The sequence below is a fragment of the Pantherophis guttatus genome, chromosome 6 (assembly GCF_059756535.1).
Source record: "Pantherophis guttatus breed Tessera chromosome 6, ASM5975653v1, whole genome shotgun sequence".
Classification (NCBI taxonomy): domain Eukaryota; kingdom Metazoa; phylum Chordata; class Lepidosauria; order Squamata; family Colubridae; genus Pantherophis; species Pantherophis guttatus.
The window spans coordinates 6,954,755-6,980,741 of record NC_142068.1 but is presented as its reverse complement, the minus strand read 5'-3'; the positions used below and the strand labels follow the sequence as shown (position 1 = coordinate 6,980,741).

Sequence of the window (25,987 nt, the reverse complement as noted above, 5' to 3'; positions counted from 1 at the left end):
AAAGAGGTGTGGTCAGGAGACGTAGGGCCACACCCTACAAAGTATAAAAGGGATGTAGCTGGGCCGGAAAGGCACGGTGAACAATTTGTTGGCGTTTTGGAGTTTAGCACAGTTAGTTTTGAGTTAGTTTTGAAAAGGAGTCTGCATTAACCTGCTGGCTGTCTGCCAAGACCTCTGGAACATTGCCCGGTAATTACTGCACTGCTATACCTTTGGAACATTGCCAATAACTTCTGAACTGTTTATTAAAGGGCCAGCTTCAATCTTTCTAGCCTGTGTGTGTTACTGCAGGGCTATTTGAGCTTCTGCAAAGCCACTCGTGGGAGGGGACAGAATAGAACTGGGAATGGCTAGTCTAGTAAAGAGAAGGACCAGGGGAGACAGGATAGCAGTGTTCCAATATTTGAGGGGCTGCCACAGACAGGAAGGGGTCAAGCTATTTTTCCAAGGCACCCAAAGGCCAGACAAGGATTAAATTGATCCTTGACTAGTCAGTTCTTGCTTAGTTTTAACTTCCCCTTTTTCATTCAAAATATCCTTATATCATGTAATGTTTTCCGTGTTAACAACATTCGGATGTATCAGTGCCTCCATCATGGAGAGCCAGACTGGTATTTTCAAATAATGTTTTTCTTTAATTTTTGCCCACATTAACAATAATGCATTTCTAACATAACGTCTTTGAAAATATCCATGTATTTTGTTTTTCCCATACCATAAAAAGGCGTGCCACCCCAGTTGAAGAGCATGTCCATCTAGTGTTAATAATCATCTATGCGTCAAAATTTATTCGCTGTTTCACCCATGTAAGTACCGCAACCTGATAATACAACTCAGCATGTCTTTTGATGATCTGTGTAAGTAGCGTTGGTATTTTGTCAACAAGAGATTGCCACATTCATTCTCATACTTCCAATCATGTGCTATTTAAGTAGCAGAAGAAGACTTAAAAAAAAAATCAAAGACATGGGGTGGGGTGAGAACAAAAGCAGATTCTTATCCATGGAGGCATGGGCCTGGCACCCAATTAGCATAAAGGAAGTCCTATGAAGGGGTAATTGTGGAATGACTCTGGGAACCAAGTGAAACCTGAGTCATTCTTAGAGTTCGGCAGTACACCCAAGGAACAAACAAAAACATCTGGAGGCCAGAAATAAGGGCAGATGTGAGCTTAAAAATGTCTTTAAAAGATACAGCTTTCAGGCTGTGCTCAGAATGAGACATATCAAGGCAATCAGTAGTTTGGTGATAAGGAATAAAAGAATAATAAAAATATTGGGCCATAAGGCAAAGCACAATATCACAAAGGATGGCTAGGCGCTACTCATTTCATTTCCAGATGTAGTCAAGGGTTAGGCAGCTGGATTGTTGACATCGTTTTTAAATAGGTACTTCTAAACACACACAGCTCTCTACCTATAATTTACTGCTTGGGTTCAGGACAATCAGTAACAGCTACTGCAGAATCTATTACAACAGCCCTTCGTGATTAGCATAGTGGTTACACTTGTTTTAGTGGCAAATGGCTGCATAGCACCAGAGATGGGGCTCAACAGTAGGAGGCCTTCGTGAAGATGTTCCCTTATTTGTAAGCAAAGTTGAGTGAGTTTTTTTAAAATATCATGATAATGTTGTGGTACTGGCCTTGCAAGGGTAAGTATGAGACATAATCCTGGACTAGATAACATCTCTGTGGCACAACAGGTTTTTTCTGTATATTTCATGGATGTATGAAACACCATGATTTTCATCATGATTTCCAAATAATGCTGACATAGTATTATTTTAGGAACCTATTGGATTATACAGTCCTAGTTCTTTTTTTTTAGAAGACATCTCTTTATTATTTGAGTGACGCAGGGTTAGAGGGAACCTCATTCATGTGGATTAATATAACTTGTTGACAAAATGGCAATCAAACATAATCAAAAGATGACTTGCTATTCATTTCCATCAATGAATACATAAAACAGGAGGAAGAGCAAAAAGCATCGGACAAAAGGATACAACCGTCTCCAAATCTACTAGTGAGCATCAAAGAAAAAGAACTAGCAGAACAATGATGGTGATAGGAACAATTTTGATTTTTTTGCTGCTTGCTCTGTTGACTTTCTTCTTCCTGAAACAACTTTGGACCCAAAGACATTTGCCTCCTGGACCTTTGGCTCTACCATTCCTTGGGACCTTATTGGCAGGTGGGCTTTGGCTCCATGAAGAATACTTCCGTAAGGTATTTAATTCTAACCAGTAGTAATCATGATAATTCTCAATTGTTTTTTTATATACCAAAATTATGGTATAATTCATCATGCCACAGTATTTAGGTATGACTTGTTTATAGTATGCTTCAGAGGGAGCAAATGTAAAATAATGGGGCTGAATTTTTAGGAGTCATATTCTAGTTCAATCTTACCAATAAATGTTTGATCATGGAACCAATTCTTCAGTGAGAAGATGGTGGTGTAGAAATTTAATAAGTGATTAAAATAGACAAAACAAAAATAAATAAAAGGATGTCCGTTCTTAGGAAAATAATTTTTAAAATCAGAAAGACATTCTTGGCAAGAATCTTGGAGAGGGGGAAAAAAGAATTCTAAAGAGGGAGAATTGCATATAGTGAAAAATCTTAGAATTCATGATTTAGGAACACCTGTGGATGGCATACAGTGTTAAATGGGAATAATCCACATATTTGATTGTAACATGTCTCATCTTTGATTGACTCGACAGCCTGTAAAACGATATGGAAATATTTACTCCTTGTGGTATGGGCGACAACTTATGATAGTTCTCTCTGGATTCAAAGCTGTGAAAGAAGGAATGACCAGCTTCCCAGAAGAATTCTCGTATCGAGCAGAAGATGCTTTCTTGAATGATTTAGGGAAAGGAAGGGGTAAGTGCAAATTGTAAGCAATTCTACCTTAATAGCCATCAAACTCTTCCAATTTGTGGTAATATGATGCATAGCACACAGGGAAAAAAGAGTAAGATGCAGTAAACAAAACAATTTACAAGAACGAGAACAGCAAAAGAAAGATTGCTTAATCCACTTTATTCCAAAATATTATATACATCCATAGCTTTCTATCTGGACTGTTACATTCATATATTGATTTAGACATTGCCTTTTTCATTAAACTTCCATCTCTCTCTCCTTTTTTTGGGAGGAACTCATCAACTTCATCCATCTCCATCTCCCCCTTCCTCTGGATCTCTTTTCTTTCCTTTCATATTTCTGTTTTTGCAAATTTGATTGTTACTCATTTTCTCCCTTTAACCAATGCACCTAAATGCTTCAGTTTCATATTGACTGGCCAAACAAACATATATATTTAATTCAATTAATCGGTCACCTATCCATTAAATAATTTGAGATGAGCTCTGATGCGGAATGGAAAATATTTATTTTTGTTCCATTGGATACTTCAAACAAATATGTACTACTATATCTATTACATACATAATAAGATCATAATAATCAATTGGATTTATTAAAATACATAATCCCCGATATTTTAAAAACACTTATTTCTTATTCCACCACATATAACTAGCACTGACAATCAAAATTAGTATTTCTCTACAAAATTTGAATTTCCAGTTTCTATACTTTTACAAGAAAAAGTTCTTTTTATGGGACTGTGGCTATTGATCATTCTTTTTTTTTCATATTTTTTTATTATTAAAAAAAATTAACATACATAACATACATGAATCATAATATATAATATGTAACAATATACAGAATACAAACAATCAATGAGTGCTTCCCCACCCCTCGGGATCATTCCTGCTTCCAAAATCTTAAAGCTTCTTCTGGTGGTGGTATCCCCCTTCCTCCAGAAAACACATATATTAGGAACTGTTTCCAGATTCCATTGAATTCATTTACTTTCATTATGCCCCTCCTTACTTTAATATTACAAGTCAATTTATCATTTATGGCAATATCCCATACTTCCTTATACCATTCTTCCAAACAATAATCACCTCGTGTCTTCCAGTTCCTAGAAATCATTAACCTTGCTGCGGTCAACAAATTTGTTATCAACTCTTTAGTCTCTTTTTTACACTTTATATCTTCCAATAGTGAGAGTAATGCTACCTTTGGTGCCTCTTCTACTTTTATTCCTACAATTTCTTCAATCTCCTTAAACACCATCTTCCACAGTTTTTGCACAAATTTACAATCCCACCACATATGTAAATACGTTCCTTTTTCCCCACAACCTCTCCAACAGTTATCTGAATAGTGCTGATTCATATTGCTTAATCTAACCGGAGTTAAGTACCACCTCCATACCATTTTGTAATAATTCTGTTTTATTCTTACTGACATATTTCTCAACACTCTTTGTTGCCAAATTCTGTCCCAACTCTGTTGCCCTATTTGTATCTTCAAATTGGTTTCCCATACCATCTTTCCTAAATTTTCCCTCTCCTCTTCCTCCAACAATATTTTATAAATTCCACTCATTAAGCCTTTTATCCCTTTATTTTCTTCCTTTACAGTTTCATTTTTCTCAATTAATTCCTCAAACCTCATTAACTCTCTACACTCTCCATTTTCTCTTATCCAATTTTTAGTCCATTGTTCCACTTGGCAGTAATTTAACCAAGACAACCGTTTTCCTCCTAGAACCTCTTCCAATTCCCCACATGTCCTCATTCCTCCTAACCATTCCCTTAATTTCATTTTATTTTTCTCTTTTAAAATTTTATTCACTTTATTCTTCAAATTCCCTGGGAACTTTTCCAAGATTACTACCGGTGATAATGGAGAGTTCTTCAGAAGCAACCTGCGTTTATATTTACTCCAAATTTCCCAATGAAACTTCAGGAGAGGATTGCTTATGCTTTCAGCCCATTTCTTTCCACCTTCCATAAAAAATATATTTTCCAGCTTCCATTTTTATGGGACTGTGGCTATTGATCATTCTTATAATCTGCTATTTAGTTGGAACACAGCAACATTATTTTGATTTTAGCCTAATATTGGATTGAAATTGGTGAGGTGAGGTGAGATGAGATGTATGTAAGATAGAATGAAATGAGTGGGACAAAACCGGTAAAATAGTTTGGGAGTTATGAAGTATGGGTCAGGTTTCTATGGCAATCAAATGATGATTAGAGCTGGCCAGGCCAGAATAATTTACCAGCAGTTGGTGATAAGTATTTCTTGGGTCATAGAAGTTGGATTGCTAGTAGCCTTGGTCTCAGGCTTCTGGCAACAATAATTGCTGGCAGATATTAGGTCCATCTGGAAAAAGATGTCATCCAGATATGATATAATACCACTCTATAAAGCCTTAGTAAGACTACACCTAGAATAGTGCATCCAGTTTTGGTCTCCACACTATAAAAAGATGTTGAGACTGTAGAAAAAGGGCAAAAAAGAGCAACCAAGATGATTAGGGCACTGAAGGCTAAAACATATGAAGAACGGTTACAGGAGCTGGGCATGGCTAGTCTAGTGAAGAGAAGGACCAGGGGAGACAGGATAGCAGTCTTCCAATATTTGAGGGGCTGCCACAGAGAGGAAGGGGTTAAGGTATTTTCAAAGCATCTGAAGGCCAGAGAAGGAATAATGGATGGAAACTGATCAAGGAGAGATTCAACCTAGAAATAAGGAGAAATTTTCTTTTCATTTTTTAAAACGTTTTTTATTTTTATTTTTCATAAACACATTTACATGTATAGTCATTTCCATCATTTTTCATTCATCTTTTCTTTTAACTTACATTTTTAATTTTTACTTTTTCGAGGCTGCTCTTTTACCCTTTACCTTGACTCCAACCTTTCTTCTTCTCCTCCCCTTCTCTTCCCCTGTTTCTCCTCCTACTTCCTTCGTTCTTCGTCTCCTTCTCTTTCCTACTTCCCCTTCTCTTCCCCCACTCCTCTCTTCTTCCCCCTTCTAACCTTCTCCTCTACTCCTCTTTCCCCCCTCTTCTTCCTCTTCTTTTCCCTTTTTTCTTTCTCCCCTTCTCTCCTCTCCTCTCTTTTCCCTTCCTCTCTTTCTACTCCTTCCCTTCTCTCCTGTTGTTTCCCTTTTCAGTTCAATCTAAAATGGTATTCTGGCAGCCCCAATTTCCTAATTATCTTTATTCTCATTTCAATTTCTTATTCAATTATTATTTATTTTTATTTCATCATTTGCGTACATTTTTATAATATATCACTTTTTTCCCTTTTACACCCCCCTCTCCTTTCTCCTTTTACTTGGCATCATCTGGGTATCTATTTTTCTAATTGTTTTCTCCCATCTATTCGCTATCTGTTTTATCTCTATGTCCTTATTCATATTTCTTTTCTAACCAATCATAAAATTTATCCCATGTCTTGAAATACATCGACTCCTCTTTATCTTTTATTCTCAATATTGATCTATTCATTTCTGCACATTCTAAAATTTTCTTTATAATATCCCCTTCCAATGGAATTTTATCTGCTTTCCAGTTTTGTGCAAATACAATTCTAGCCGCTGTTATTATATGAATAATCAAATATGTATCTTCTTTGCTATAATTCTCTGGTAAAATTCCCAATAAGAATATCTCTGGTTTTAACTCTATATGTTGCTGCAACATTCCCTCTAACCATGTTTGTATTTTCACCCAATATTGTTTTGCTTCTTTACACAACCACCACATATGATAGTATGATCCCGTAACTGATGACATTTCCAACACTTAGCTGATTTATCTTTAAACATCTTAGCTAATCTTTCTTTATATCTAACAATATTCCCCATGTTCACAATATTTGGGTACGTCACCGCTTCTATTGTAGAAAGCCACATTGGAATATTCAAATAATGTTTTTCTTTCACTCTCTCCCACACTGATAGCAAACCATTTCTTACATAATTTTCTGACAGTGAGAACAATCAACCCATGGAACAGAAGTTGCCTTCAGATGTTGTGGGAGCTTCATCATGGGAGGCTTTCAAGAAGAGACTGGACTGCCATTTGTCAGAAATGGTATAGGGTTTCCTGCTTGAGCAGGGGGTTGGACTAGATGACCTACAAGGTCCCTTCCAACTCTGTTAATCTGAAAAAATATCATGAAACCATTTGAATACATTTTACTGGGGAATGTAAGGATTAGGTTGCTTAGGAATTATAAACCCTATGGCAACCATGAGCTTCCCCCTGGTAATTTCCCCCTGAAACTCCACCCCATAAAAGCAATTTAAAATATTTTAGTCAATCTTTGGCACATAAATGCAATAGAAACTTGATTAAATTTGATGAATAAAAAATTTGAATTTGCCCATTTTGCTGGTTGGTTTCAGTGTTGTGGGAGGAAGGTGCAGATGGATTGTGCCACCACTGATAAGATCCTGTCCATCATTGCTATAACATAATTGTTCTTGTACATGAACAATTACACCATCTTAGAAGGTTTTGTTGTCCATCATATATGATAGAGGTTGGCAAGCACTGCACCTGTGGTTACCACGGCACGTATGTCTCCCAGTGTCCATGTGGATTCCAAAATGAATAAATATTTTGTAAAGAAAAAATAACATGTCCAGAATTTTGCAAAAATGGCAACATGTCACAAAGGTTTGGTATTCCCACCTGAAATTTAGACAGATGTTTGGCAAGAATTAGACCTGTTTTTTTTAACACAAAGGTAATCAGGAATCATTTATCATTGTCTGCTGATGCCCTCAGGAATCATTTTCTCCAATGGCCATACCTGGAAGCAGCAGCGACACATTGGCATCATTTCTCTGCGGAAGCTGGGCCTGGGGAAGAAAAGCATTGAGCATCAGATAGAAGACGCGGCTCAGACGTTGGTGGAGATCTTTAGACAAACAAAAGGTATGTCATTTGGGGTAATGATTCAAATCCCCATCTGCCAAAATCTTTTCCATTTTGAGTATTTTAAATAAAAATTGTTAGAAATTCTATTTATATAAAGTACAACATAGAGAAAACAAGGAGTACAGTCACCATGTGCTTTACTGCTCAACTATATTACTGTAACAGTAAACAGGAAACTCTCCTCAGAACATATAAGAAACCATAGATTATAAACATAGATGCACACTAAACACTGCCATCTACTGGCTAAATAATTCTGTAGTTGTTGCAATACAAAATACAGTGTGGGGAGCTAGGTACCTATTTCCATATATGGTGGACCTGTCCCAGGGTAATTGAATTTTGGAAACTTATTCAGAGGTGGTTGTTAGAAATTACTGGATACAAACTACAACTGAAATCTGAATTTTACTTATTAAACATTAGGCCAGATAAAATAGGCACTAACAAATGATATCTGATTGTCTATATTACAACTGCAGCAAGAATATGTCTTGCCCAAAATTGGAAGGGTAAAGACCTACCGTCTGAAGATATGATTTTAGGGAAAATTATGGAATGTGCAGAAGCTGATAGGCTAACAAAAATTTTAAGAGATCAAAAAAACTCCACATATTTCCAATGCTGGGACCTATGGTATATTTGGTTAAATAATAGAATAAAAAGAGGACAATGTTAGTTTAGTTTTTATTTCTTATTTGTATATTTGGACTGAATGTAATGTATTGTGTAAGGTTCTCACCGCAATCTATTTGTTGATAAACTTTCTGTTTGTATTTTTTTAAAGAAATAAAATTTAAAAAAATACTATATTACTGTAACAGGAAACAGGAAACTCTCCTCAGAACATTTAAGAAATCATAGATTATAAGCATAGATGCACACTAAACACTGCCATCTACTAGCTAAATAATTCTGTAGTTGTTGCAATACAAAATACATTCTAACATGTATTCCAACAAAAATAGATGTATTGATTTGGGGTTTTTTTGTTTGTTTTTTTAAATGGACAGTTCTCATTTCTCTTCCTTCACCAGCTTTCAATCTCCCAAATTGATGAGACAAGGGATATGACAAGATGAACTACTTCTACTTTATTGTAAGGCTACATTAACAGAGTCGTGCAAGTTTGAAAGTACAAATCTGCTGCAGTTTCTGATAAGTTAGATAAAATCCTTTAGAAGTTTCATTTTCTTCTCATTACTCATTACTCAGTTTGGGCTCCTCCCCCTTTTCTATAATCATTTCCTATGCAGCATCTCTTCGCCCACCTGTTTTCCAAGGCCATTCTCACATTCCATTACATCACCTTAGAAGTCCTGATCTTTAGTATCTAGGTGTAGATTTAGCTGTCCTAAAATCTTACATATGAGCCAGCAGTGTGCTGCAGCTGCCAAAAAGGCCAATACACTCCTAGGCTGCATCAACAGAAGGATAGGGTCAAAACAACAAGAACTAGAACTAGAACTAGAACTAGAACTAGAACTAGAACTAGAACAGAACAGAAGAATTGGAAGGAACTTTGGAGGTCTTCTAGTCCAACCCCCTGCTCAGGAGGAAACCGTATACCATTTCAGAGAAACAGTTGTCCAATCTCTTCTTAAAAACTTCCAGTGTTGCCTCCATGGTTGTGGGTGCATTATCACTGGAAGTTTTTGAAATAGACTGAATAACCATTTGGCTGGGATGGTATAAAACTCCTGCCTTGAGAAGGGGATTGGACTGGAAGACCTCTGAAATATCTTCCAGCCATATGATTCTGATTCTAGTATAAACAGATTAACAGAGGAGGCTGGGTTCATTGTGAAATATCTTACTTTGCAGGGCAACCATTTGACCCTTCATTTTCACTACTAAATGCGGTTTCTAACATCATATGTGCTTTGAGTTTCGGACATCAGTTTTCTGCAGAAGCTGAAGAGTTCCAGAAGCTGGTTCAAGCTCTTCAAATTATTTTGAAATTCCTTGGTGACACTTTTCAAGCGGTGAGTCATTTTTTTTTTTTTTTACTAAGGAAGCAAACACCTCCCCCCCCTCCCTCAGCAAACTATGTTTCCACCAGTATTTTCATGGAATCCTACAATAGACATCATGCAGGAAGTTTTGGAAATCCTCCCATCTACTCTTCTTCCCAGTGTGTGTTTGTGTGTGTTCCTTCAGTGAGAGTGACTCCTGGCAAGAACCTGGACAAGTTTTTGCAGATTTCTTGTCCAGATTTTGGAAGTGGTTTAGCATTGTCCACTTTCTAAAGATTGACTCAAGGTCACCCAGTTGACTTAGTACCTGATTAGGACTAGAACGTACTACCTCCCCATTTCTAGGCTGGTGTCTTTACCACTACACCAAAGTGGTTCTCCCCGTGGAGGAATCCATCATTTCAGTATCAGGAGCAGATGGTCGTCCATCCCAGGTCTAAACACCTCTAGCAAAGGATAGTCCACCACTTCCTGGGTCAATCCATCATTGAACGGTTCTTGCTATTTTTTTCCGGAGACACACTGAACATCTACTTTCTTATTATTTAAGCCTGTTGTTTCTGTCAAGTGTTCTGGAATAATTCTGAACTATCCTGCCTCTCTTCTACTGTAGTGTGGCATTCCTCCAAATACATAAGGTGTGTATTTATGCCCTGACGGTCTTCTTTCTCTCTTTTCTCTTGGCTGGATATACCTACTGCTTCCAATTGTTCCTCTTAAGTTTTTCATTCCAAGAACCTTATGAGAGGAGGGGGGAGGGAGGGAGGGAGAGAGAGAGAGAGAAAGAGAGAGAGAGAGAGAGAGAGAGAGAGAGAGAGAGAGAGAGAGAGAGAGAGAGAGAGAGGGAGAGAGAGAGGAAGAGAGAGAGATTTCCTTTCCATTCACACAACTCTCTGTGGGTCTGCATTGGGACTATTTTCCAATTCAGTCTCTTGGAATAGTATTAAACAGTCCTTTCCCCCCATGAATCTATAACTTGACTATTTCAGTCCATTTAATAGAACAGTACAGTACAGTACAGTACAGTACAGTACAGAACAACAGAGTTGGAAGGGACCTTGGAGGTCTTCTAGTCCAACCTCCTGTTTACACAGGAAACCCTACACCACTTCAGACAACTGGTTAAAAACCATTTGTTTCTTCTTAAAAACTTTCAGTGTTGGAGCATTCACAACTTCTGGAAGCAAGTTGTTTCACTGATTAATTGTTCTAACTGTCAGGAAGTTTCTCTTTAGTTCTAGGTTGCTTCTCTCCTTGATTAGTTTCCATCCATTGCTTCTTGTCCTGCCTTCAGGGGCTTTGGAGAACAGCTTGACTCCCTCTTCTTTGTAGCAGCCCTGAGATATTTGAACACTGCTATCATGTCTCCCCTAGTCCTTCTTTTCACTAAACTAGACATACCCAGTTCCTGCAACTGTTCTTCATATGTTTTAGCCTCCAGTCCCCTAATCATTTTTGTTGCTCTTCTCTTCACTCTGTCTAGAGTCTCCACATCTTTTTTACATTGTGGCGATCAAAACTGGATGCGGTATTCCAAGTATGGCCTTACCAAGGCATGATAAAGTGGTATTAACACTTTATATGATCTTGATTCTATCCCTCTGTTTATGCAGCCTAGAACTGTGTTGGCTTTTTTGGCAGCTGTAGCACATTGCTGGCTCATATTTAAATGGTCATCCACTAGAACTCCAAGATCCCTCTCACAGTTACTACTTTTGCCTAAATGTAGAACCTTGCTTTTTTCACCATTGAATTTCATTTTGTTAGATAGCGCCCAATGCTCAAGTCTGTCAAGATCCTTCTGTATCTTGAGCCTATCTTCTGGAGTGTTGACTATTCCTGCCAGCTTGGTGTCATCTGCAAATTTGATGAATTCTCCATCTATCCCTCGTCCAAGGCATTGATGAAGATGTTGAAGAGTACTAGGCCTAAAACAGAGCCTTGGGGTGCCCCACTGCATACTTCCCTCCATGTAGATGCGGTTGGTCAGCCAGTTATGAAGCCATCTAGTGGTGATGCTGTCTAACCCACATTTTTCTATTTTATCTAGTAGTAGGTTATGGTCTACTTTATCAAATGCCTTACTGAAGTCCAAGTAAATTATATTGACAGCATTCCTCTGGTCCACTAATTTTTTCACTTTGTCAAAGAAAGCAATAAAGTTAGTCTATCATGATCTGTTTTTGACAAACCCATGTTGGCTTTTGGTTATTACTTGTTTGCTTCTAGGTGTTTGCTGATTCATTGCTTGATTATCTTTTCCAGAATCTTCCCTGTTATTGAGGTCAGGCTGATAGGTTTGTAGTTTCCTGGATCTATTTCCCCCCCTTTTTTTGAAGATAGGTTGGACTGTTTTTCCCCTTTGTGTAAAGACAGATGCAAAAAATGAATTAAGTAGTTCTGCTTTCTCCCTGTTGCTTGTCACCTTCTTACCACTGTCTTCCACTAGCGGACCAATTGTTTCCTTGACTTTTTTCTTGTTTTTAACATGTTGGAAGCTTTTTTTGTTGTTATTTTTTACTTTTGTTGCAAGCTTTTGTTCGTTGTGAGCCTTAGCTTTCCTCACTTCATCTTTGCAGGCTTGGGCTATTTGCTGATATTCTGCCTTAATTATGTGCCCCTCTTTCCACTTTTTATACTTGTCCTTTTTATCTTTCAATTTGTCAGAGAGTTCTTTATGCAGCCATGCTGGTTTCTTTTGAGATCTATTATTTTTCTTCTTCATTGGTATTGTGCTAGACTGGTCTTTTATAATCACACTTTTCAAAATTTCCCAAGCTTCTTAACTTGTTTTCCCCTTGAGGATTCTCATCCATGGAACCCTTCCCAAGCTCTCTCTAAGTTTATTGAAATGGCTTGGAATATCCCTCTCAAGCTTCCCACAGCTTGAGACCATAAGTCATCCCTACCCTCCTGTCAACACCAAGGAAATCAGGAGATACAGGCAGTTCAAATGAGTGTAAAGATTTATTGCAAGCTTAAGCTCTCTGCAAGAATCTGAGCTAACGGTCTAGGGAAATTTGTGGGAGTAACGAAAGGCATTCAAGACATTCTCTTGTGGGCACATAGTGACTCAAGACTTATGAAGCGTTGACCCTTCTCTGCTTTACTTATGGCAGGGAATAAATAACTTTTCCTCTTCTCTTTCTGTTAGGTGTATAATTTGTTCCCACAATTAATGAAGTACCTCCCAGGCCCTCACAAGAAAGCCCTGGCTTCTCTGGATATTATGCTTGCGTTTGCAAAGCAGGAAATAGAGAAACACAAGGAATCTCACTGTCTGCACGAGCCACAAGATTTCATTGATTACTATCTTCTTCAGATGGAGAAGGTATGGATTTATTGTGGTTCAATACACGGGCAAGGAATTATTATATTCCTTGCTGTAAATAAACAGGCAGAGCTACTGATAACGTGTTCCTTCAACTTGGATTTTTCTTCTTGTTTATTCAGCTCCCATTGTGAATATATCCCTTGCTCTTAAATGAGAACTATATTGTACCTCTGCCTTTGTTAGACATGGAAGATGGGGGGAAACAGAAATCAATGGCTCCTGTTTGTTAGCCTCTCATGTTCCCCTGTTCTCCTCTTTCTAAAGAAGTTCCATTATGAAGGATGAAGGATTATTAATAGGGTAGGGATTTTGATTAATTCATACTCAATCCCTGAAAATATTGGAAAAGGACAGATACCTTCATAGCCTTGCCCATAAGTAAAAATGTTTACAATGTTTTAGGGAAAAGACCCAGAATGATTTTCTAGAAGTAACTTTTCAATTTGAAATGCTTTAGCAATAGCAATAGCACTTATGTACTGCTTTATAGCCCTCTCTAAGCAATTTACAGAGTCAGTATATTTTCCCCAACAATCCAGGTCCTCATTTTACCTATCTCAGAAGGATGGGAGGCTGAGTCAACCTTGAGCCTGGTGAGATTCGAACTGCCAAATTCCAGACCGCTGGCAGTCAGTAGAAGTAGCCTGCAATACCGCACTCTAACCACTGTGGCACCATGGCCTTCGCACTGTGCTCACCATTTCACATGATTTTAGTGATTCTACAGTCACAAGGCATGGTAATCCAGTAGTGCATCACAATTAGAAGTCAAGTAAGAGCCCAGTATCTTCCTTATCAGAGAATAGAATAGAATAGAATAGAATAGAATAGAATAGAATAGAATAGAATAGAATAGAATAGAATTCTTTATTGGCCAAGTGTGATTGGATACACAAGGAATTTGTCTTTGGTGCATATGCTCTCAGCATACATAAAAAGAGAAGATACATTTGAATCATAGGTACAACACTTAATGATAGTAATAGGGTACAAATAAGATTATGTGAAGCATTAGTACCCCTTAATAATACCTTGGTAAGACCACACTTGGAATATTGCATCCCATTTTGGTCACCAGAATAAAAAAAAGATCTTGAGACTCTGGAAAGAATGCAGAAAAGAGAACTAGGATGATCGGGATAGAGGATAAAACATAGAGGGAATTAGGTATGTCTGACGTAGTGAAAAGAAGGAGTAGGGTTGACAGAATTGGAAGGGACCTTGGAGGTCTTTTAGTCCAACCCCCCACTCAGGCAGGAACCCTATACCAGTGATGGTGAACCTTTTAGAGACCGAATGCCCAAATTGCAACCCAGAACCCACTTATTTATTGCAAAGGGCAACACAGCAATTTAACCTGAATAATGAGGTTTTACTACCTAAAATAATGATAAACAACACATTCTATACCTGTTATCTCTTCCAAATACTCTTCAGGGGTAGCCCCATGTAGAGCATGTTTCAATAATCCAACCAAGAGATGACCAGGGCATGAGTGACTGCATGGACTTCACGATCCAGGAAAAGGCACTACGTGAAGTTGCACAAAGATACTCCTAGCTATGGCTGCCACCTCCTGTTTGAGCAGGAGTTGTGAGTCTAGGGGAGAACACCCAGAAACCCAGAAACAAAAATAACCACAGGAAAATTACATAGAATTCATTGTAACTTTCATTTTCCATTTTGAACACCAGAGCAAGAATGATCCCGATTCTACCTACAGTGAAGAGAACCTGGCTCAGTGTATTTTTGATTTTTTTGGTGCTGGAACAGAGACAACTTTCACTACTCTGATGTGGGCACTGCTCCTCCTGACAAATCGTCCCGACACCCAAGGTGAGCGAAATTCGGGTTATGGGCACAAGGGCCAGTCTCAGGTTTTAAAACACAGAGGAATTATTTGAAACTTTTTGAAATATTAAGGGCTGTTGAATGATTTATTTATTTTATTTATTTATTTATTTTATTCAATTTGTATACCGCCCTTCTCCTAGTGGACTCAGGGTAGTGCACAGCCAGAACTAAAACACATACCAATACAAAATTTAAAATTTTTAAAAGAATTACATGACTTTGGCCCAGAATTTAAAACATTCAAGCTAAAACCCATTGACAATTTAAAAAGCTAAAAAAAAAAAAAAGGGGGGGGGGGGGTTTCACGCCAGCCCTGCTTGATGGAAAAGAAAAGTTTTTAGGGCACGGCGAAAGACCCGGAGATCCGATATCCTTCTTATCTCCGGGGGCAAATCGTTCCAGAGGGCAGGAGCTGCCACAGAGAAAGCCCTCCCCCTGGGGGTCGCCAGCCGACATTGCCTGGCTGATGGCACCCTGAGGAGTCCCTCTCTGTGGGAGCGTACTGGTCGGTGGGAGGCTATCAGCGGCAGAAGGCGGTCCCGCAAATACCCAGGTCCGATGCCATGGAGCGCTTTAAAGGTAGTAACCAACACCTTGAAGCACACCCGGAAGACCCGGAAGACCACTGGAAGCCAATGCAGCTCACGCAGGAGAGGTGTCACATGGGAGCGCCCCCTCGCTCCCATAATCCCCCACACGGCCGCATTCTGCACCAGTTGGAGCCTCCAGGTGCTCCTCAAGGGGAGCCCCATGTAGAGAACATTGCAGTAGTCCAGGCGGGAAGTGACGAGTGACTGTGATGAACTGAATCTATTATTCATAGTAATTTCCCTGTGGATTCCCAAACCTATAATTATGAACATGAATTTAACAGGATTAAAGGAAAGCATAGAAGGTGTCAGGGTTCCAAGTAACACCCGCATTCCAGTGGTGGGTTGCTCCCAGTTTGCCCCTCCCAGTTTCCCACAGCACTAAGTGTGGCAGCCCTGAAGATCCAAAGAAAAAGATGGCCTCCAGGGTTGAAAGAAGGTACATTCGGAGAGCCTTCTTTGAGATGCTCAATAAAGTATTGAGTGAGGAACCAAAAACTGGAAATCAGTACAAATGTCAAACAGATGCAGAAATCTACCCAAGTTTTCAGATTTTATTTAATTTTTTTCCAGCCTAAATTGTTTGAAGGAGACCAAATCAGGAGATGATAATGAACATAGCTGGGTTTTTTGGGGGGGAAAAAAAAGATCCAAATGATTGGCAAAACAATTATCGCATTTTTAGAAATTTAACCAGATTTCCAAACTGGTTGAAATTAAAATCTGGAGATTGACTTGTCTGAGGAGAGTCATTGGAATCTTTGAATTAAATCACCAATTTACATCCATGTTCTAAATCAATTTAGACTGGATCTAGTCATATCATGTAAAACATAAAAAATGCAAGTAGAAAAAGAGGGACCACCTTTGGTGGGAAGGTAATTGTGTTTCACGCGCCTTTGGTGTTGAGTCATGCCGGCCACATGACCACGGAGACGTCTTCGGAAGGCACTGAAACGGAGATGAGCACTGCTCCTTAGAGTCGGGAACGACTAGCATGTATGTGTGAGGGGAACCTTTACCTTTACTAGTCATATCCCAGGAATTTTAAATTTGCACTCCTTCAAAGGATGGTGGGGTTACACCTAATGCTCTGAAGGTTAGTCTAAAACCTAAAGTATGACTAAGAATTAAAAAGGGGAAATAAATAAGTGAAAAACAATATTGAAAATAAAGTTTGGAGCAAGATCCAATCTTGGTTGGTCACCAGAAACAGAGCTTCTTTGTCTTCTCAGCTTTCGGACTCATGCTAGAGACCATCCTCAGGGAAGTTCTCTCTATCCGAATGGGTTGTCTACATTCCAGTAGAGAGGAGATCCCTGAGGATGGGCTCCAACACAAGTCCAAAATCTCAGAAGATTAAACCTCTGGTCCTGGTGACTGACCCAGATTGGATCCAGCAACATTATCTTTGGATACTTATAGTTGCCTTCATTTACTAAGTTTGTATTTCCGTCATTTCTTTCCTAGAGAAACTGCAGAAGGAGATTGGAGGTGATTTTGGTTTATCATCTAATACTTTAAAAGCTTTTATACATCCTAAACAGGGGTGAAATCCAGAAGGTTCTGACAGGTTCTGGAGAACCGGTAGCGGAAATTTTGAGTAGTTCGGAGAACCGGCCAATACCACCTCTGGCTGGCCCCAGAGTGGGGTGGGAATGGAGATTTTGCAGTATCCTTCCCCCAGGAGGGTGGAGGTAATGGGGATTTTGCGGTATCCTTCCCCTGGAGTGGGGTGGGAATGGAAATTTTGCAGTATCCTTCCTCTGCCACACCCACCAAACCATGCCCACCAAGCAACACCCACGGAGTAAAAAAATTTAGATTTCACCACTGATCCTAAAGTATAGGAAGTCCTCAACTTACAACCATTGACTTAGTGACCATTCAAAGTTACAACGGCGCTGAAAAAAGTGGCTTATGACCATTTTCCAAACGACCGTTGCAGCATTCCCATGGTCACATTCAAGCACTTAGCAACTGGTTCATAATTATGACGGTTGCAGTGTCTTGGGGTCATGTGGTCACCTTCTGCGAGCTTCCAACAGGCAAAGTCAATGGAGAATCCAGATTCACTGAACAACCGTGTTACTAACTGAGCAAATGGAATGATTCACTGAACAACTGTGGCAAGAAAAGTCATAAAATGGGGCCAAAGTCACTTAACAAATGTTTCACTTAGCAACATAAATTTTGGGCTCAATTATGGTTGTAACTCAAGGACTACCGTATTACTGAGGACACCGTTAAGAGATGATTACTTCTAATACATAATCTTTGTAAGAACTCTAAATTCAGTGTTCACTTCAGGATACAAGGCCACCATGCCAAAAGAATCCCAACCAGGGGTGGGTTCTAAATTTTTTTACTACCAGTTTTGTGGGCGTGGCTTATTTTGTGGGTGTGGCTTGGAGGTCATGTGACTAGGTGGGCGTGGCTAGCTGGTCAGAGTCATTTCTGGAAGGTCCTTGCACTTACGACCAGTCCTCGCACTTACGACCCGATTCATTTGTTTGCTTTTAACACTGATCAGCTGTAGGGCGGCCCTTTGAAGCCCCGCAGCAAGAGTTTAAACAGTTTTTTTTCCCTCTAGTCATCAGCTGGGACTCAGGAGGCAGCAATAGATTGGGGGTAGGACCAAATAAAAGGTAAGAATAACGGGGGTGGGGGGCTGGGGGGGACGGCGGGGGGGGAGAACCGGTTCGGTGATGTCATATCATCACCGCTACCGGCTCAGCTGAACTGGACCGAACTGGGAGGAACCCACCACTGATCCCAACTCACAAAGGAATGAGGCAGGGATATATTTTAGTCCTCTGTTGTTTAATGTACAATATTTATTAACCCAATTATGGCCAAAATGAATTGATTAGAACATCACCTTCCAAAACATTCATATTACAAGTGTGTTATATGCAGACAACACAGTACTTTCCCACAAACATTAATTGGACTCAAATAAGTCCTGAATGCCCTGACCAGGTATTGCTCCAAGGGAGTATTTTTGATTTCCACAATAATAAAACTAAAATCTTCATTTTTGTAAAGAGACCTCACCACATGCCTGGAGGATAAACATCCAGAATACTGAAGAAATAAAAATCTTTAAATATTTAGACATGATTTTCCACAACTCCATTAAAAGTGGTGCATATCAAAACTATATTATATAAAATAGGTATCACTTCGGTGGGAATGCAACAGTGTTCTGTGAGCCTCGGTGTATATTCATGCCGGCCACATGACCATGAATAGAATAGAATAGAATAGAATAGAATAGAATAGAATAGAATAGAATAGAATAGAATAGAATAGAATAGAATATATATTTTTTAATTTTTTTATTGGCCAAGTGTGATTGGACACAGAAGGAATTTGTCTTTGGTGCATATACTCTCAGTGTACATAAAAGAAAAGATACATTCATCAAGAATCATAAGGTACAACACTTAATGATAGTCATAGGGAACAAATAAGCAATCAGGAAACAATATCAATATAAATCATAAGGATACAAGCAAAAATGTTACAGTCATACAGTCATAAGTGGAAGGAGATGGGTGATGGGAACGATGAGAAGATTAATAGTAATGCAGATTTAGTAAATAGTTTGACAGTGTTGAGGGAACTATTTGTTTAGCAGAGTGATGGCGTTTGGGAAAAACGCCATGGAAATGTCTTCAGACATGGCTCAACTAAGAAACGGAGATGAGCACTGCTACCTAGAGTCAGACATGACTGGACAGGAGAAACCTTGATCTTTACACTTTATGAACTGCCATTGTGCCCCCGTGGACAAGGGGCCACTGAAACTACAGGTTTTTTTAAAAAATTTGATTTATATGCTGCCCTTCTCCGGAGACTCAGGGCGGCTTACAATGCATTAAGCAATAGCCTTCATACTTTTGTATATTTTATACAAAGTCAGCTTATTGCCCCCACAATCTGGGTCCTCATTTTATCTACTAGAAAGGATGGAAGGCTGAGTCAACTTTGAGCCTGGTGAGATTTGAACTTGCAGTAATTGCAAGGCAGCTGATGTTAGTAACAGTGCTTTAGTCTGCTGCGCTACCAGGGCTCTTTTCAGTCCTTATTATATTATTCCCTCCAGTCTATAAGGATTCTGCACTCCTTTTTTAACTCCTTACCTGGTAATACATTCTGGGAAATTCTCATCTCTGTTATGTCCAGGTGATACTATTGGATCAGTATGACACCGTTTCTTTGAATGTAGCTAAATTATTCTATAAAAAGGTAAAATTAGGCCATATCTTGATGATCTCACCATTAGTTAAAATATTATGTCATGTTCTGTTTAACTGTTTTAAAAGTTTTAATTTTTAACTCTGGCCTGTGATCATAATAAAGGATTGATTGATATTTCTGAGGAATAAAATTGGGAAATGGATAAATAAATGAACAAAGGAATAAAAAAAACACACAATATTGAACATGAAGCTTCTGTTTCCGTCATTATTTTCTAGAGAAAGTCCAGAAAGAGATTGAAGATGCGTTTGGTTCCTCGGGGTCAATTTCCTACCAGGATCGGAAGAAGCTGCCTTACACCAATGCCGTGATTCATGAAATGCAGCGTTTAAAATATGTCATGCTATATGGAGTTCCCAGGCAAAGCACAAAGGATGTGATAATGAGGGGATATCACATTCCAAAGGTGGGAAACATGTTCAGGATGCATTGCAGTAGCCCAACGTGGAAGGAAAAAGAGAATAGGACACTTGATGTCTATGTGGGAAGTGCCAATAAGTCATGCAAAATTAAATAAGCAAGAGTAGCAAATAAGCAAGAATAGCAAGGGATGAATGATGGGTTTAACTCCAAACATCTCTCAGATTTTATAGCTAGAATCTTAAACGTTTTATATTTATCCTAGGAAGTTGATAAGAGTTTAGGGGCTGAACTTGAGATCAGAACTGTAGTCATGTATTAGCCATGTTTCTTTCTCCCCCTCTTCAAGAGACAAGGTGAGGTTAGTTAAGAGAAAGGAAGCTAAGCTGTTGAGCAGCCACTGCTCTCAGAAACTGCTCTGAGAAATGAACAAACATGGATCCGTAAAGGCAAGCTATGAATAAATAAAAGCCATGGTGGTGCAGTGGTTAGATAATACTGCAGGCTACTTCTGCTGACTGCTGGCTGCCTGCAATTTGGCAGTTCGAATCTCACCAGGCTCAAGGTTGACTCAGCCTTCCATCCTTCCGAGGTGGGTAACTCTGCTGACTCTGTAAACCGCTTAGAAAGAGCTGTAAAGCACTGTGAAGCAGTATATAAGTCTAAGTGCTATTGCTATTGCTATGAACAAGGGTTGCATCAATATTGTTTGAACTTTTTTGTATCTTTCCTTTATGAAACTGTTCTGTTTAATCATCTTTTTTTTTTTTTTTTTTTTACAGGGGACCTTTATCATCCCAGACCTGCGCTCTGTTCTTCTTGATCCTGGGCAATGGGAGACACCTGAAAAATTCAATCCAAATCATTTTTTAGATAAGGATGGGAAGTTCATTGAACGGGAAGAGTTTCTGCCCTTCGGAATGGGTAAATCCATGAGCTCAAAGTGGCTTACTCATTTCTTATTTCATTTATTTTTTTATTACATTTTATATTCCACTCATCTGATTAGCAAGTGATTCTGAGAAGCTTACAATTTACGGATTCCCACCACATCATCTGAGTTGTTCTGAGGTCATCATGCTTTGAATAGGAAATCAAGGAATCCTAATTTCTTCTAGTAATTGGGACAGATCTATAACAAACGTGACATCCTGGACCATTCCTGAGCTGACAATATGAGCATGAATATTTAAGTCCCTGACCAAAAAAAAAGTCAAATGTGGTCCAATTACTTACTGATGCACCATAAAATAAGTTGCTGGACAGAAGGTGAGAAAGTGACTTCCCTCTTGTAGGCCAATCTCTGGAAAAATATGTGAGATCAGATTTTTCATGGGTGCATAGCTTTGCATTTGAAATGGTGCACCATCTAGTACAATCTGACTTAAAGTCACCCCCCCCTGCTGGGTGTCAACAAACAGTTAAATGGGAGGAAACATCCTAAGAATTGAATCTGCTGGAAGAGACTAGGATTCAGCATGGAAATCTATTTTGGCTGTTACCAAATGTTTCAGATTTCCTAGAATAGAATGGAATGGAATGGAAAATATAGTAGAATAGAGTAGAGTAGAATGGAATGGAATGGAACGGAACGGAACGGAATGGAACGGAAAGGAATAGAATAGAATAGAGAATGGAATGGAATGGAATGGAATGGAAAAGAATATAGAGTGGGGTAGAATAGTGTGGAGTGGAGTGGAGTGGAGTGGAGAGGAATGGAATGGAACCGAACGGAACGGAATAGAATAGAGAATGGAATGGAATGGAATAGAATAGAATATAAAGTAGGGTAGAGTAGAGTAGAGTAGAGTGGAGTGGAATGGAATGGAATAGAATAGAGAATGGAATGGAATGGAATGGAATAGAATAGAATAGAATATAGAGTAGGGTAGGGTAGGGTAGGGTAGGGTAGGGTAGGGTAGGGTAAGGTAGGGTAGGGTAGGGTAGGGTAGGATAGGATAGGATAGGATAGGATAGGATAGGATAGGATAGGATAGGATAGGATAGGATAGGATAGGATAGGATACGAAAGGGACCTGGACCTTAGTCCAGCCCCCTGCTCAAGTGACAAGTGACTGTCTAGTCCAGAGATATCAAACACAATTTTATTGAGGGCCGCATCAGAGTTGTGTTTGACCTTGGGGGGACAGGGTGTGTGTGGCCAGCTCGACATCACTTGTGCTGAGGGCACCTGTGGGGTCAAGTGCTAAAACAGGACTTCCCTCACTCTCATTATAATCTCCTTCCTTCCTTCCTTCCTTCCTTCCTTCCTTCCTTCCTTCCTTCCTTCCTTCCTTCCTTCCTTCCTTCCTTCCTTCCTTCCCATCTTCACAACTTGCCATGTTTTTTTTTTCTTTGTCTTTCCTCTTTCCCTTTCTCCTTTCCTGCCCCTTCTTGGATGCTCAAATGCAAAAGGGGAAACATTTCTCCTTTTGTTTTGTTTTTAGTTTGTTTTGCTAGCCCTTTGCCAGCAAAAACAGAGGCAGAAAAGGGGTGTTTTCAGCCACGGCAGCCACTGCCAGTGAAAACGGAGCCTGGTGCACTGCCCACCCAAACTCCATTTTTGCTGTCAGAGACTCCACTGGCCGGTCCTTCACTGTTTCCAGGCTGGTCTGGCAGGCCTTAAGTTTGACATCCCTGGTCTAGTCTCTTCTTAAAAACTTCCAATGATGAAGCACCCACAATTTCTGGAGGCAAACTGTTCCACTGGTTAATTGTCCTCACTGTTAGGAAGTTTCTCCTTAATTCCAGATTACTTCTCTCTCTGATTAGTTTCCAACCATTGTTTCTTGTCTTGCCCTCTGGTGCTTTGGAGAATAATTTGACCCCCTCTTCTTTGTGGCAGCCCCTCAAATACTGGAATACTCTTATCATGTCACCCCAATTCTCCTTTTCTTTAGTCTAGCCAAACCTAAGACCTGCAGCCATTCTTCATATGGTTTAATCTCCAGGCCTTTGATCAGTTTAATTGCCCTTCTTTGAACTTTTTCCAAAGTCTCAACAACTTTTTTTTAATATGGTGACCAAAATATGGTTGCAATATTCCGAGTATGATCTTAATAGGATTTTATAAAGGTTTTATGATAATGGGGTATACTCTGGAGAACAGATTATTATCCTCTTTATGCATGCTTTGTCTCATCTATAGGTGAACGTGCCTGTGTTGGACAGCAGCTGGCAAGAATTGAGATCTTCATTGTTCTGACCAGCCTGTTGAGGGCCTTCAGCTTCCGGTTGCCTGAAGGAGTGAAAGAACTCAACGAAGAACCTGTTGCAAAGATGACAATGCACCCACACCCTTACAAATTATGTGCTATTCCCACACAGGCTTAAACTTTTAAAAACACCATAAAAAGTGTGTGAATAATATGCTAAGTAAGTTTGTTACATTTTAACTTAGTTTCCTTTTGGGTGCCAATAAACATATTACCTTCCATTTAGTCCTAGAATCCAAGGGCTTTTTTTCCCCTCTATGCCACGGCGAGGAGAAGAGGCAGTCTAAGATGGCTTCCAAAAAGCCAGGACAGCTTAACATCTTAGAATTGTGCTGGAGCAGAGTTGGTGAACAGCGTCTGGAACTGGAGGAGAAGAATCCTTTTTATTCAAAGATTAACCCCAAAAGAATATCCAGGAACAGAGAGACTCATAATTATTTTTAAAGTAGCTGCAACTTAACATTTTGAGTAAAATTTTAAAATGGAAGGAAAAAGAATCAAAGGGAAGAAAACAGAAAAATGGTCAAAAATACAGAAAATTGGATTTTCAAATTGGATAGGTGTTGGTTTTGGATAGACATTTTAAAATGCTGAAACTATTTATGTAAAAAGCTAACATAGTTATCTTTTTGAATATGACCAGTAAAATTGAATAAAAGTGGTTAATATTGATATTTGATTTAAGAGTTCCACTTGCTGTCAAAAGAAAGGTTGTTCCACTATGGCGTTTGCACGTGCCATGGCTCCGTTCGTACTCAGATGGAAAGCCGAGCTAAGTCCCTGAGATGACCCGATGGACCTCAGGAACTCTCTCCAAAACTTCAAGGTGAACTGGACTCCTCTGTCTGAAATCACCCATCATGGCACTCCGTGTAGCCGGTAGATTTGTCTGATGAACATCTTAGCCAATTTCTTGGCCAAGGGTAATCCAGAGAAAGCAGTGAAGTGGGCTTGTTTAGAAAACAAATCAGTCACAGTCCAGATCACGGTGTTTCCCCCATTCTCTGGGAGTTCTATAATAAAATCCATGGCAATCTCTTCCCAAGTTCGGCTGGGTTCAGCTACTTGTTGGAGGAGCCTAGGGGGTTTTCCTGGCCTTATTTTCATCATAGCACAAGTGGTGCAGCTCTTTACGTAGTCTTCCACATCAGCTTTTATCTTTGGTCACCAGAATTGCCTCCGAGCCAAGTGGAGGGTTTTTAGGAATCCGAAGTGGTCGGTAGCCGCGAATTGTGGTTGTGCTTTAAGATTTCTAGTCTCAAGTTATTGGGGACATAGAGCTTGGATACCTTCCAGGTACCCCCTCTCTCATGGTTAGAGTTTCTCTGTTTTCAGAGAGCCATTGATCAGTTGGAAGTGTTGCTTTTAGTTCATTGTTTAATTTTCCTTCCAAGGGGTCAGCTCAGTATCTGGTCTGTCCCCTGGTGGTGACCTGCACCGTGTTTTGTGAGTAAGGAATTATGACATGGACTACTTCTTCCCGCTGGCTATAGAATTGGGGTTTCCTCGATAGTGCATCTGCTAGCAGATTCCCCCCCCCCGGGATGTATTTGAGTTCAAAGTTAAATCGATGGAAGTACTGTACTTCCTTTCCCCAGATCGTCCATTGCCGCTCAGTGTCTGTTAGTTTTTTAGACATGTAAGCACAGGGCAATAGCTGGCCCCAGGGGTCCTACTGGAGGAGTATTGCTGCCACCACAGCGTCGCTGGCATCAGCTTGGACTATGAACTGCCTCTCAGGGTCAGGGTGCTGGAGGATTGCCTCTTCCACGAATAGACGCTCTTCCAGTGGCTTCCTTGGGATTCGCCTTCCCCGGGCTGTGGATGAAGCTGGGAACGGGGGTGGGAGCTAGGCATTCAGACACCCTGTGTCCCAGTTGGCCACATCTGAAGCACTTTATTGTTCCAACCAGCGCGGAAGGTGGTGATTCAGCTGGCTTCGCCGGGACTCTGCGGCCTAGGACTCTCCTGGCTGGCTTCCCCAGAATGGGTTTCCGCTGGGGGTTGATTTCTTTATCCATCGCCACAACTATAGTATACCAGTCCTGCAGTCAGTCTGGAACCTCCCAATGCCACAAGCCTCCCTAAATTCTGGATCTATAGCTTCTTTGAAGTAATGGATGAGGAGTGATTCAGGCCAATGCCTAAGCTTCCCAGCTATCCTCCGGAACTCCCAGACAAAGTCTTTAGGGAGGCAGCCTGCCTGCTTCAGAATCTTGATTTGGGCCTCAGTCTTCTCCCTATGGTACATGTCCTCAAACCTGAGCTGGAAGAGTTGGACAAACTCATCAGCATCATCTAACTCAGGGGCATCTTCATCGTGTTGCTGGGCTATCCAATCTGCAACAACATCCCCCTCATTCATCCCGTTGGCGATGGCTGATATTATATCGTGGTCCGTTTGGTATTGGTCTCCATAGCGGTTGATGTAGGCCCAGATTCAGTTGAGAAAGTAAGCCAACTTTCTGGGGTTCCGTCAAAAGCTGCTCTGAACCTTGGCGGCTGTGCGGCAGGGGCTGTGGCTGGTGGAATAGGTGGTGGAACCGGGGTGGGCAGCGAT

The 25,987-nt window shown here is 39.9% G+C and overlaps 1 protein-coding gene across 10 annotated transcripts; it reads left to right on the top strand.

Moving 5' to 3' along the window:
• Positions 1 to 24,099, top strand: LOC132708857 (cytochrome P450 2J5-like). 10 transcript variants are annotated; one of them, XM_060682887.2, is made up of 13 exons: positions 30 to 189; positions 725 to 806; positions 1,974 to 2,230; positions 2,731 to 2,893; positions 7,680 to 7,829; positions 9,657 to 9,817; positions 12,963 to 13,139; positions 13,682 to 13,735; positions 14,837 to 14,978; positions 20,071 to 20,258; positions 20,995 to 21,136; positions 23,361 to 23,567; positions 23,654 to 24,099. In XM_060682887.2, the coding sequence occupies exons 3-12, from the start codon at positions 2,060 to 2,062 to the stop codon at positions 23,543 to 23,545; spliced, it is 1,533 nt and encodes a 510-aa protein (XP_060538870.2). In that variant the 5' UTR covers positions 30 to 189; positions 725 to 806; positions 1,974 to 2,059; the 3' UTR covers positions 23,546 to 23,567; positions 23,654 to 24,099. The 10 variants fall into 10 exon arrangements, with proteins under 10 accessions (XP_060538869.2, XP_034297862.2, XP_087728547.1 ...); XM_087872426.1 differs by lacking the exon at positions 13,682 to 13,735 and having other exon boundaries at positions 1,974 to 2,195; XM_087872423.1 differs by having other exon boundaries at positions 1,974 to 2,195; positions 23,361 to 24,099.
• Positions 24,100 to 25,987: the final 1,888 nt, after the last annotated feature.

What these genes read in the sequence shown, in the direction of transcription:
- LOC132708857 (XM_060682886.2), top strand. Translation starts at nt 2,060, where the DNA reads ATGATGGTGATAGGAACAATTTTGATTTTTTTGCTGCTTGCTCTGTTG. An exon ending in TTGGTGACACTTTTCAAGCG is followed by an intron (nt 9,818 to 12,962) that starts GTGAGTCATTTT and finishes TCTTTCTGTTAG; the next exon opens with GTGTATAATTTGTTCCCACA. An exon ending in AAATCGTCCCGACACCCAAG is followed by an intron (nt 14,979 to 20,070) that starts GTGAGCGAAATT and finishes ATTATTTTCTAG; the next exon opens with AGAAAGTCCAGAAAGAGATT.